The sequence below is a fragment of the Cucurbita moschata genome, unplaced genomic scaffold (assembly GCF_002738365.1).
Source record: "Cucurbita moschata cultivar Rifu unplaced genomic scaffold, Cmos_1.0 Cmo_Scf00063, whole genome shotgun sequence".
NCBI classification, from domain to species: Eukaryota; Viridiplantae; Streptophyta; class Magnoliopsida; order Cucurbitales; family Cucurbitaceae; genus Cucurbita; species Cucurbita moschata.
This window is the reverse complement of record NW_019268579.1, coordinates 552,606-565,463: the sequence shown is the minus strand read 5'-3', so window position 1 is coordinate 565,463 and position 12,858 is coordinate 552,606. Positions and strand designations below refer to the sequence as shown.

General features: G+C 37.1%; 3 protein-coding genes across 6 annotated transcripts in view; 2 read left to right on the top strand and 1 right to left on the bottom strand.

Moving 5' to 3' along the window:
- Window positions 1-2,682, bottom strand: part of LOC111437473 (tetraspanin-20-like) — a 3,185-nt gene extending 503 nt beyond the window's left edge. Inside the window, exons 1-6 of one of the 2 annotated variants that reach the window (XM_023075469.1) lie at window positions 2,206-2,528; window positions 1,618-1,717; window positions 980-1,060; window positions 795-899; window positions 201-380; window positions 42-105 (exon numbers count right to left, since the gene is read on the bottom strand). In XM_023075469.1, the coding sequence (XP_022931237.1) occupies window positions 82-105; window positions 201-380; window positions 795-899; window positions 980-1,060; window positions 1,618-1,717; window positions 2,206-2,528 (813 nt within the window). In that variant the 3' untranslated portion in view covers window positions 42-81. Of the gene's footprint in view, window positions 1-34; window positions 106-200; window positions 381-794; window positions 900-979; window positions 1,061-1,617; window positions 1,718-2,205 lie in introns of those variants that run through there. The other variant, XM_023075468.1, reaches the window with a different exon arrangement.
- Window positions 2,683-3,839: 1,157 nt separating this feature from the next.
- LOC111437282 (transcription factor PIF1-like) lies at window positions 3,840-9,505 on the top strand. Its single transcript, XM_023075169.1, has 10 exons — window positions 3,840-3,940; window positions 4,193-4,453; window positions 4,542-4,726; window positions 6,152-6,750; window positions 7,516-7,614; window positions 7,693-7,758; window positions 7,876-7,941; window positions 8,523-8,933; window positions 9,035-9,134; window positions 9,293-9,505. Exons 2-10 carry the CDS (start codon window positions 4,365-4,367, stop codon window positions 9,322-9,324), a joined length of 1,647 nt encoding a protein of 548 aa, XP_022930937.1. The 5' UTR covers window positions 3,840-3,940; window positions 4,193-4,364; the 3' UTR covers window positions 9,325-9,505.
- Window positions 9,506-11,181: 1,676 nt separating this feature from the next.
- The window catches only part of LOC111437419 (zinc finger HIT domain-containing protein 3), a 3,257-nt gene continuing 1,580 nt past the window's right edge, over window positions 11,182-12,858 (top strand). For 2 of the 3 annotated variants that reach the window (XR_002709439.1, XM_023075382.1), the window contains exons 1-4: window positions 11,182-11,286; window positions 11,762-11,865; window positions 11,977-12,008; window positions 12,574-12,615. Coding sequence is in view for 2 of the 3 variants with exons in the window: in XM_023075382.1 (XP_022931150.1) it covers window positions 11,792-11,865; window positions 11,977-12,008; window positions 12,574-12,615 (148 nt within the window). In the remaining variant the exon portion in view is untranslated. Of the gene's footprint in view, window positions 11,287-11,436; window positions 11,496-11,761; window positions 11,866-11,976; window positions 12,009-12,573; window positions 12,616-12,858 lie in introns of all 3 variants that reach the window. The other variant, XM_023075383.1, reaches the window with a different exon arrangement.

Genomic DNA, 12,858 nt, shown 5'->3' with positions numbered 1-12,858 from the left:
TTTTTTTTTTTTTTTTTTTTTTTTTTTTTTTTTTTTTTTTTTTTTAATATTTATTTACGAACTCTGGTTTGATGAACTCTATCATTCACTGTTTTTCAATCCATACTGCAATGAAAAGGATGGAGACTACATTTAGACACAGATTCTGTATGCCTCCTCTTTGCTAAAAGAGAAGAATAGGGCAAGGTTTAATGTGATACCTTCTCTCTCATGCGTGCACCCCAAAGGGCAAATTTAGCACCAGAAGCTTGATTTGCAGGTGGATTAAGCAATGTTTCCCGAATTCTGTCTTGATCACCGATCTCCTCGTTGGTATCGTACTCAGTTTTACGGGTTGAAACCATGGATCTCAGAATGATTGCTAACAGTAGAGACAATGCCTGAGAGGTCGCATGAAGGACTAAAGTGAATGACCATAACAAAGTATAATCAAATAGAACCTGAGAGGTTACACTATAAACTTTGGTAAACTGCAAAAAACGGGCAACGTAAGCCACTGTTGCAATGGACAAAAGAGATCAAACGGCCAGAAGGGAAGCGTCGAGTCAGTTTACCCGAGCAACTAAACTGAGGATTCACAACTTTATAAGACAACAACATATGATTCACATGCTTGCTATTTTGCTCGTTTGCTGAATAAAACGACTTCAGAAAAAGGTCCATTATGCATTTGGGAGGGGAAAACCAAAAAATGAGGTTCATCTTAACGATACTCAATCTGCCCATTTAATACTCAACAACAAAATGCAATCAGAAACGAGCGAGGGATAGATGATTAATTCCATCAATTCTACCTGCGTTGAAATCACGATGATACCGATCCACTTGCACAGATCGACGTTGTCTTCAATGAATTTCCTGAGTCCATCGAGTTCACCCGTTGGGTCAAATGGAAGATCCTGCATCATTGTTTTCAGGTAAACACATATCAATAGATGCTTATGCACATGTAAATTTGCTTTCAAGTGCAGAAGAATACCTTTTCCCACCGGCGATCAATTGCAATAAATGATACCAAAGCCACTTCCACGAGAATAAACAGTATTATAAGCATGTTGTACTAGTATTGCTAGGTTAAGGGAAAGCCATCTTACATTCTTTATAAGGGTGTGAAAACCTTTCCTTAATAGACGCATTTTAAAATCGTGAGGCTTACGGTGATACGTAAGGGGTCAGAGCGGACAATATATGTCAATGGGTGGGCTTGGGCTATTGAGTTCTATAGGTTGAATAGTAACCCCACGGGAAAAAGAATGCAATTCTTCCAAACATATGTTCTACGAATTAGGATTAGTAACTTCTACACCAGGGCGAACACGAGTTCCTGTAACATGTTTCTTTTAGTCCTCATGAAATTGAGGGCAAATATGAGTTCCTGTAGCATGTTTCTTTTAGTCCTCATGAAATTGACGGCAAACATGAGTTCCTGTAGCATGTTTCTTTTAGTCCTCATGAAATTGACGGCAAACATGAGTTCCTGTACCATGTTTCTTTTAGTCCTCATAAAATTGAGGACAAGACTACTAGTCTTGCCCAAAATAGTAACTTCACAGAAAAAAAAAATGCAATATCTAGAAGTGAGAAACAAGCTGTAATAGACTGAAAATAGTAGGATACAAAACAGAGGCAGCAGCCACTTATTGCTTCAGCTGCAATGCAGCCAACTAAAGTAGTAGAACACAACATGATGCCCAATCCCATGAATGAGTAGATGAACCTGACAATCATATGAACCCAATATGCAGCAATGATCATAATGATAAATCAGCATAAAATTAAGAGCTTCATATCTTAAAAAACTTCCAAATTACTATACAGAAAGATAATCATTCGGGACAAGACTGGAGCAAAATCCATGTTCACAATATTCCATCACCAAAAATGAAGAGTTAAACTGACGCTATTCAAGTCTAAATTCCTTCAAACTCATCCAGAACTAAATTTCAAACTCAATTGATTGTTGGGGAATAATCAACAGAAAAGGCAGCAACAGTGAGAGAGTATCCAAGGAAAATTCCAACGAATTAAAATACAGAACGAAGTTAATATAATTTTGAAGGATTTCGACCATTGATTACAAAAACTGTCCCATTTCATAAATGCGCAACACGGATTTTCAATTCTTCTAATTAAGACTCGCAGGAAACACAAGGAATCGAAAACTTCACATCAAAGCCCGACCACACAAATTCAAATAAATCTCACCAAGGAGCCGGAAGCTTAAAGGCATTCAAATCAAGCTCTAAATCCGTCCCGAGCTCGGGAATCAAATCGCCAGCTAAATTCGCGGCGGTGATCCGATCGGCAAGAGAGACTGATTCAGAATTCAAATAAAACGAAGCAGAAGAAGCCGGAGAAGGAGCCAACGCCGGTACAGGAGAAGGCGGAGGAGATACAGGAACTTGATGATTCCACCGATCGAGCATCCATGCGGAATAAACAATAATCGAAATCCCAACAAAAGCTTGAAGAAAATTAAAGCATTTGAGGATGAAAGCAAGAGAAACATGACAACAAGTGCGAGCCATTTTTCGTTCGTGGGTCTTGGTCTAACAGGAATTTGAAGGTCTGGGATTTCGAACCCTAGTCCGGATTCACGGCGTCGGGTTCAAAAATGGGTAACTTTAGTATGAACAAACAGAAAGTGTTCGTAAAGCAGAAAAAGAAAAAGGTCCGAAAGGGATTAATGGCAACAAATATATATAATTTTTTTTCTAGTATAACAAATATATGCTAATTATGGTTTAATATATATTAACTTATTTTAATAATTTTTACTTTTCACTGTTATATTTGTAACCTAGTATTTAATTTCATTAAGTTGAATTAATTTAAATATTTTCGGTAAATTTGATCGTGATCCCACGTAATTGTTGTCCATGTAATAACTCGACCACGTGGAGGAAGTGGGGTCCGACTCACTCAGACCGACGTGGAGCTCACTTATTGTCTCTAACTGGCCAACATGGCATGCTCTTTACTTGCCACGTCTGCACAATTTCCAACGTCCACATACTTCTTATCCTCTCCTCTCGGTATCTGTTAAACTTGTGTAGCCTCGCGATCCGGACCGTTCATAATTCCACCTACTCCAAACGTAAATACACATGATGTGAGGTGGATAATTGAAAATGATAATACTTTAAATAATAAAAAATAAGGGTCATACCACAATGCTGCAATATTGAAGACATTACATCTGTATTTTCCACAAAAATTTTGTTGAATTTTTATAATTTTGTGGAATTCTAAAATAAAATAATTATGAATTACTTATCGTAATTTATTATATGATAATATGAAAGTTCGACCACACATGAGCAAACTACCACATTGGGTCTCTGACCATGCCCAAAATATGCAACCAAGCTCGATTCACCATATCCCAACCATGGCTAGGTTGAATGCACCATGTAGTGCCATATTCAAGATGTACGACTAGACTTAGGCTCTTGAACTATGATAGGTTTTCTGTTGGAGTTGACAATACTTCGACAGACCATGGTGTGTTTGCAGAAAATGTATGAAATTTGTAATTTAATGTATATTTAATATTAAAAATTTATTAAATATAAAAAAGAAAATAGTTCAATAAACCTAAAATATTAATTTTATTAAAATAAATAATAAGGTTATTTTAAAAAGTTATTAATATAAAAAATAGTTCAATAAATCTAAAATATGCATTTTCTTAAAATAATAATAATAATAATAATAAGGTTATTTTAAAAAGTTGGGGGAATGAAGTACATTGATTTGGGCACATAACCGTCAAAACCTCGGCTCGTCCTTTTCCGTTCTCTTTCTCAGTACAGAAGAGAGAGAAAAAAAGAGAGGAGAGAGAGTGAGCGTTCCATGGAGATTGAAGGCAGCGCAGTTGGTGCGATGAGCTTTCTCATTCATTTCACACGACAAAGCCAAAGGCCCAACCACAGCACTGGTTAGTTTCTACATTCTCTTTCCATTAGAGCTTATCGCGTCTAAGCAACTTTGAGCTTCCATGAAAGACAATCGACAATTGGAGCGGCCATTGGGAAAAACCTAGTGCGGTTGGGAAACAGACGAAATAAGAACTTTTCTGATAGCAATATGGATAGAGAGTTCAAGGATGTGAAATGTTTTCTTGATTCTGGAATTTAGTTCCACCGACGTTTAATGATGATCGGTTTTATGTTCTGTTTTTGTTTTACAGCGTTTCAGAGCATTTGGAGACGTAATTAGCTGCTAAACGACATCGACTTCTCATTGATTCCGTTGGATTTATCTTTTCAACTAATGATTAATCGAATCAGCTGAACGGACTGGTATTTGGTTTTGTTGTTTTCTTATCTGCTATTAGTTACTTGATCCATCTATAAAAGAGGATGAATCGCTGCGTACCTGATTTCGAGACTGACGAAGATTTCTCGCTTCATACTTCTTCCGTGCCATTGCGCTCCAAGACATCTTCCATGTGAGTGTCGGTTTTCATTCTTTATTGTTTCTCGATTCGAGATTATTTTTATGGATACAAGTCTGGATTTGTTTGATTGAGAAAACAGGTCAGACGGCGAGGTTATGGAACTGCTGTGGAAGAACGGACAAGCGGTAGTGCATAGTCAGAATCAGAAATCCAGGACGAAATCACCCCCGTCAACAACGGCCGAGCAAATCACGAACAGAGATATTCGACCTTTGAATCAAGAGGAAGAGCCGCAGCTCTTTATGCAGGAGGACGAAATGATTTCGTGGTGTTAAGGATATTTAGTAATAAATTATAGTTTACCATATATATTATATTTGATATTTTATTATAAGGCAAATATAGATATTTGCCTTATTACTATAGGTATCTTTCCATTTATTGTTATTTCCATTTATTACTATTTCCATATCCTTGTAATTTATTTGACTATAAATAAGATAATTTTCACACCATTTAGGTGTGGTGGATTAATCAAACATTCACATGGTATCAGAGCCATTTTGGTTTAGCAACCTAGATCCTTTCTTTTCAATGGCTTTTGAAATCTTCTACTGTTCTTCTCCACCACCACTGTTGTCTTTGATGCCGCAGGGGCAGTCATCATGGCTGTCACATGCAGAGTCGATTGATTATTCTTCGGCTCCACCTTTTTGACCTCCAAATCATCTCATGGCTGTCACATGCAGAGTCGATTGATTATTCTTCGGCTCCACCTTTTTGACCTCCAAATCATCCTATGGCTGTCACATGCAGAGTCGATTGATTATTCTTCGGCTCCACCTTTTTGACCTCCAAATCATCCTTCGCCATACTCTGTACATACAACCTCACCTTTTCCAAACATAGCCTCCTTCATTTTCTTCACAATTCTTCCCTTCATCATTCATCCTTCACAAAAACCCTAATCTTAGGATCTTCATCAGCATCCCTCTTCGAAAATATACAGAATCTCAATAAGCCCATCGACCTTCTGCAGAGATTTACCTTTGGAATCTGAGCGCCGCACTGGCATCTTCGCCAACCAAGTTGCCGCCGCCCTTCTCGCCAAAATTGGCTCATTCGCCCAATGTGGCGACTCTTCCGGCTTCAACATTGTCTTTGTCCCTTGCTCTAGGTTTCCCCTTCTACTTCTTGGGGTTAGACATATTCTCACCAGAGCCAAGTCAGCATCGTCGCTAAGCGACAATCCCTCTTCATGGGTTAGACATATTCTCACCAGAGCCAAGTCAGCATCGTCGCTAAGCGACAATCCCTCTTCATGGGTTAGACATATTCTCACCGAAGCCAAGGCAGCATTGCCGCTGAGCGGCAATCTCTCTGCAGTTTTCGATGGCCAAGAAAGTGTTTCTCTACGCCTCCTCTGAACCAGGTTGTTAACATCTTCACGAAAAGTGTTTTTCAACCTCTTTGAATTTTTCAGATTCAAGCTTCACGTTCGTTTAAATCCGACGCTTAGCTTGCGGTGGGGTGTTAAGGATATTTAGTAATAAATTATAGTTTACCATATATATTATATTTGATATTTTATTATAAGGCAAATATAGATATTTGCCTTATTACTATAGGTATCTTTCCATTTATTGTTATTTCCATTTATTACTATTTCCATATCCTTGTAATTTATTTGACTATAAATAAGATAATTTTCACACCATTTAGGTGTGGTGGATTAATCAAACATTCACACGTGGCTTCATTATCCTCTTGTTGATGATTCTACCTTGGAGAATAGTTTATGCAATGAACTCCTCTATCCTTCGCAACCTCAGAGGATTGAGCAAAACGTTGGCGATTCTTCGCAAGTTCGTACTAGTCATGGCATGGAGTTCCGGCCGTTGACGTCGATGACAACAACGATATCAAGGATGACTGCTCGGCCGCCAATACCACCGACGAGAAGAACAGAACCGGAAACGAAGATGAATAGCTTCGGGATGTTCTCAAGGCACACAGGGAGGCTCGAATCTGGTCCGTCTAACTCAAAGAGCGAGGTAAGGGAATCTCCAGTCGTCGGTTCGACTTCGGGCGACACAACGTGGTTGACGCCCGAATCAACGGCTTCGGATTTACAGAGAACGGCTGTAGCCGACGCATCAAGCGGTGATTTAGCCTGCAGGGTTATGAGCGGTGGTGGATTAACGGCTATATCGAGTGGCAACGATGGAGGGCTGATGAATATGACAGGGGCTGAGACAGAACCCGTAATTCAAAGGATGACGAGTTTCGAGGATCGAAAGCGGAAAGGAAAAGAAACGGACGATTCCGATTACAAATGCCGTAGCGCGGTGAGTCTTGCTCCGAACTCGGTTATTCTGGCGTTATTCAATTTCTTGTTTTATTTTACGCCCCTTTGATTCATTTCTCATGATTGATAGAATTTATAATTAGGTCTATGATTTTGACCTTACACTTTATGAAATTAACCATACCACATTAAATAGATACACATACATTTTTTTTTTTACTGAAGTGAGCTGTGAGGACGGCATTCCTGACGTACGAGCATGCGCCCATTAGAATCTAAAATCTCCCCCAATTTTTTTAGTATTTTTGCCCCCTTTTTTTCAGACACGCCAAGCATTTAGTATTTATAAAAATAAAACTAAGACATAAAGAAAATTTGAGATGAACAAGGACTCTAAAATTCAGTGTTCTAAGCTGAAAGGGACTATTGAAGTGAATAGAGCAGGCTCTCCGCTAAGATGATTTCAACGTCTAAGGTTAGCTGATACATTTGATTAAAGTATGGTAAGAATATTTCTGACAAATCCTGTGCAACCATTATCCTTAATTTTCAGGCATTTGTGATAAATACCTTAAGAATCGAGTGGAAAGGTTACTGGATGTGCTACGTCGGTGTCCATTGCTTTGTATTTTGTTTTCAGGTTCTATAGTGGTTAGGAACTATTGTGCTTTGAGTGGATTCTTACGTGCTTCTGCATATGTAAATTCTGATGCTGCTGATGCCAGATGGGGCTACTGCATTGGTGCCACTTTCTAGCTTTTCAAGGTCTCTTTAAAAAATTTAACTTTATAAACATTTTTCAAAGGACGTTGAATTTGAATCTACTGATGCAAAGAAGCAAGGTCGTGGATCAACCTCTACAAAAAGATATCGTGCTTCTGATGTCCATAATCTCTCAGAGAGAGTGAGTAATTTGCTCTTCGTGTGGCTTTTTCTGTGTTGTTATACATCTTTTCGTTGAATACTCATCCCTCCATTGCAGAGAAGAAGAGATCGGATAAATGAAAAGATGAAAGCGTTGCAGGAGCTAATACCTCGGTGTAATAAGGTGCATATATAATTAGCGAGATAATTTCCTCCTCTGAAATAAAGTTCATAGATCAAACTATTTCTTCCCATTTTTGTTTGTTCACTGAAATTGGATCGATGTTTCCTCACATTTCAGGCGGATAAAGCTTCAATGTTGGACGAGGCAATTGAATACCTAAAGTCACTTCAGTTCCAAGTGCAGGTATCAATCAATCATGTTTACTCAATTTCATTGCGCATACATTTTCATGCTCTTAGATGGCATAGTTTCCCTTCAGCATGATTGTTTTCTCATGTTGCTCTGTTCCTGCACTTTTCACTGCACACTACCAGTGCTTTCTCATTTCTTTTTCATATAGTTGTTTGAAGATATACAAACAAGGGAGGGGGTGGCTGAACCTCCTACTAGTAGTGAGGACTTTGCCCGGGTTCTTAATTTCAAGTATCTGTTAAGAATCACGGCCCTCTACAATAGTATGATATTGTCCACTCTGAGTATAAGCTCTCATGGCGGGCTTCCCCGAAATGTCTCATACTAATGGAAATGTATTCCTTACCTATAAACCCATGATTATTCTTTAAGTTAGCCAACGTGGGACTCCCTCCCAACAATCCCCAACAATCCTCAACAATCTTCCCAACAACACCTCCAAAATATTATTTATGGAAACCGAGTTTTTTAATCCTCTACCCCTTTCTTTTGTTCTGGAAATGAATTGGTAATGGTTGTAGTATGGCGAATGTGATTCAGTATGCATGATAAGTAATACAAATATTGACCAGTTTCTATGGAGATGGTCCATGGGATGTGGTATGGTGCCTATGATGTCTCCTGGTGTCCAACAATTTATGCCACCAATGCCAATGGGACTTGGAATGGGCATGGAAACAAGTGTGAACCTTCCCATGATGCCAGATCGTAATATGTTAGCTGGGTCGACATTTCCGAGTCCAGCTGGAGCTGCCCAAATTGGACCAACTTTCACTCATCCAGCCTTTCATATGGCGCATGATCCTAATACCGACCCATCAAGAACTCAAGGAACAGATCTGTCGGAACATGTGCACAGCTTATCAGAAATGCAAAATATAAACCATCCAAGATTCTCAAGTTCACTTCATGGATACCAGCAGTTTCTTGGCTCCCAACAGATGCAGGTGCCCGCAGCAGCATCACAACAGCCTTCCCCACAGGTATCTAGCACCTAATTTCTCTGCTAATTTCTCTGCTAGCACCGTTGCTTGCATCATTATAGCTCATAGGTGCTATTTTATATCCTTAAATTCTTTCGCAGAATCAACCAGCCGCCCTACCCAGATCCCTCAATCAACATACTAGTCAGGGACTTGAAAGCATCGACAATCCCGAACCAGGGAACCCCACCATGGATCCATGTGAGCTTTTCTTGTCCTATTTAGTGCTCAGAAGGATCACAGGAGCTACATAGATAGGAACTCCATTCTTGAACCGCCCAACCTTCATTTATTTTTTCGACGCAAGCATCGTGGATGACTGTAAGCTGTACTCTAATCTTAACTTTGTATAATTGCAGGTTTAAACCGGAGGAAGCATGAAAGTTCTTAGCCAAGCCCTACATGCCTGCAAAATTTTGTAGCGTTAGAGAGGCAGTAAATGGTTTCGGCTGAATTTTGTTAGGAGATAAGAGTTCCATAACATCATAACTCACAGGTAAACATGTAATTAAGCATTTTTCTTACCATTATCAAATAAGAACAACAGCTTCTTTTGCAAAGGGAAAATTTTATTCAACTTACATACTTTTTTTTTTTTTTGGGTTAATAAAATCAAACTCAAATCCAATGTTTCTGTGTATGAACCGTTCATTACCTTCACATTCTAAGTGATTTAGCTGCTTCAAGCTTAATATGTTCACAGAAGCTTAAATGTTCAGTCTTAGACCGTGCAATTCCTTGGAAACCTAACTCAGGAATATTATAATCTAATTAGAGTTTTGATTTGGGTTAAATAATTTTTTTTTTCTAGGGTGGAAATACATTTATTTTTAGGTTTTAATTTAGTTTTGGTGTATATATTTTAAAATTTACTTCATTTTTTTTTTGTTGATATTTCCTATAAAATGGAGACTTTATATTTAAGTTGACGTCTATATTAATTTTAATACATTATTGACATGTACTGTTTTTTATATTAAAAGTTTCCATATAATTAAGAATTCAAGCCATTCAAGCCATTAATAGACTTTTTATTAGAATAGTATTACAGAGAAGTCACAACGGCTTGTGCAGAAAAGAAAAGATTTGATGTGAAGTAAGGCAATGTGATGGTTTTATCTAGGAAGTCCACGGATGAATGAGCTCGAATTCCTTTGTTGTACTATCATACAAATAAAAACCCTTCTCATCTGCTTTCCAAATGCATTGCAAACCATTGCATCGTTTTTCAAGCCAAACTCCATGCTCGGGCCAAAAAACCTCGAAGGAAAGCTTCCCATATTTGCTGCTAAAGTTGCACCAAAACAAGGTTGTCTGCCAAAAGTTCTCTCTGAATTCCCAACTGTATTCCTTTTTCGACTTAAGAATATGCTTTCCTAAATAAAAAATAAAAAAACACAAATTCAATTGAAAAAATGAAAAAAAATAAAATAAAACTATAAAAGTTTTTTTTGGTTGGATATTTTATATATATATATATATATTTATAATTTATGGTGTTTTGAAATCTACCCCAAACTTCAAACTAAAAAAACTGTCAATTCCATAAATTTAGATATAAATAAAATAATATACTTTATTACGATGCAACACTCTTATTTACCTAAATCGTCATCTCCCGACTTACAATGAACCTTTAGAGGTACGTCTTGATCATTAAGAATCGACACTTTCCAATGGGATTCTGGAGGCTGTCGTGCAAAACAAGTGAAAACATTAGAAGAAGTTGATGCAAACATAATCAACAAAATCACACCGAGCTTATTCACAGACTTCATTTTTATTGACTTAGAATTTGTCTGTGTTTCATTTTGGATTCTTTTGATCCATATATATATATAATCATTGTAGGTTTTTTTACAACTTTTAGAAATAGATTTTTACTTAAAACGCTATTAAAAGAAAAACAGAAAAAACTAAATTGATATTAAAAGTGTTTGTTTGTTAGGGTTAGCTTTATTTAGCAGAGCATCACATACAACGACCAAAAACTTAGGTCACGCTTGTTTCTCTCCCAGCCAATCATAAACTTCTCCCAAATCAAGAGTGACATTCATGTTGAGGTTGGTAATATGATGTAGTATAGTGTATAGACAAAAAAATATTACTTTTTAAATTTATTTGAAGATTAAATTATAAATTAAAAGTTGAAATTTAGTATTAAAACAAATAAATTATAAGTTTTTAAAATTATTAGTAAATTCTAATATTATTTTCGAGTCAAATTTGCAATTTAATCGAATTTAAAAATCCATTGGGGTACTTCAATTTTGTCAAAACCCTCGTGGGAAGAGTAAGCCGCGCGCCAAACTCGCTTGTGCTTGGGCTGAGAACTTCACATTCTCTCCTTCCGGTGAGGCCTCTACTTTTCTTCTGTTCTTCTTATCGCCGTCTTCATTAATCCGATTGTATGGTTAAACTTGCTGAATTCGATTTTCTCTTTCTATTTTTCGGCTTTCGGAATCTGTATGTTTGAGTAATTTATATAAATATGTTTTGTTAGTGTGTCTATAATTGTGGAGTGATCAAGTTGAAGTAGCAGCTCTAGCATTGGTTATTCTGGTGAAATCTTAATCCTCCGGACTGATTTTAAACTTTATTATTGATGATAGAAGCATCAAGTGTTAATCGCTCTCAGCTTGATAGTTCTACTCGTTTCTGAAAATTTAATTTTAAAATGCGTGTGTGTTTGTATCAACATGTTAATAATGTGGTATGAACAGAAGAAAATTTATCAAAAACATGTTTGAAAGTGGCTCGCCGTGGATATGTGGATATCTATTCTCGAAGTTTTTGTAGGGTTCTAATTTATCCTTTTTTCGTTGCAGCATTTGAGATTTTAAGAAATTGAACATTCTATGGGCCCTCGGCAATGTCAGGTCTGCAATGAAGCACCATCCAAATATAAATGCCCCCTATGCCTTGTTCCTTAGTAAGAAAAACAAAAGAATTTCTTTTAGGTCATGTTCGTGTAGTTTTATTGAAAACTCTCTGACCTTCACTCATTTTTGTGGTGGTTTTCTCTGTTTCATTTTGCTTGAAGCTGCTCTCTGGTTTGTTTCAAGAAACACAAAGGTACTGTTCTTTTAGCCTTGGGTTTTCTTGTTCTATTTATGTTCTATATTTCGTAAGCAGTTTAATGTTCAGGTGGTCTACAGTTCAAGAATAACTGTAGTGAAGCCTTTTATTTTGATATAGTATCATGATGTCGCGAAATCTCTAGGCTTTTGGGTTGGTGTGGCTTATGCTCTGTTATGAATTTGAATACACTGCTTAAGTTCAAGGCAGAAAATTTTTCTCAAGCTCCCTTTCCTGTATTTTTACCTTTTAACTTGTGGGTTTCGAATAAACCATGAAGGCTACCTACCTAAGATTTAATATTTTACGAGTTACTTTCGTAACATAATGTAGCAGGGCATGGACACTTGCAAATATTAAAAAAAAAAAAATGTTAAAACTCGAGGGTCTGGTATCTGTTTAGGGTTGAATACTTGCTAGTTACATATTTTCAAGCTGAGGCTCTTGAATCTAATGATCCTAAAAGTAGTTTAGAGGTTTTTCTTTTATGTTTCACTGGCAGTCTGTGGTTAGCATCCAATTCTATTGGCATGATAACTAATATCATTTGCAACTTTTGCAGAAGTGCCCTGTGTTAAGCCTGTGTCTGCCGAGGACCAATCAAGTAAGATCTTCTCACGTTTCGTTTATTCACTTGTGTCGTTTCTCTTCTTTTAATGCTGAATGAATGTTCATAGACAGCCAATAATTCCTGATTCTAGGCTTTTGGATGCTGATCAAGTCAATAAACTTTCTTTTCCTCATTCATTCTTCTAGGGTTTTTTATTGCATGCCCTTGTTTTTCTTTCATTTTCCTTATTGAAAGTTTGGTTTCTTTAAAAAAAAAAAAAAAAAAAAAAAAAAAAAA

Excerpts from the sequence above, each read along its gene's own strand:
- LOC111437282 (XM_023075169.1), top strand. The coding sequence starts at position 4,365 with ATGAATCGCTGCGTACCTGATTTCGAGACTGACGAAGATTTCTCGCTT. Across the intron at positions 4,454-4,541 it reads CGCTCCAAGACATCTTCCAT|GTCAGACGGCGAGGTTATGG; the intron begins GTGAGTGTCGGT and ends TTGAGAAAACAG. Across the intron at positions 4,727-6,151 it reads GCAGGAGGACGAAATGATTT|CGTGGCTTCATTATCCTCTT; the intron begins CGTGGTGTTAAG and ends CAAACATTCACA.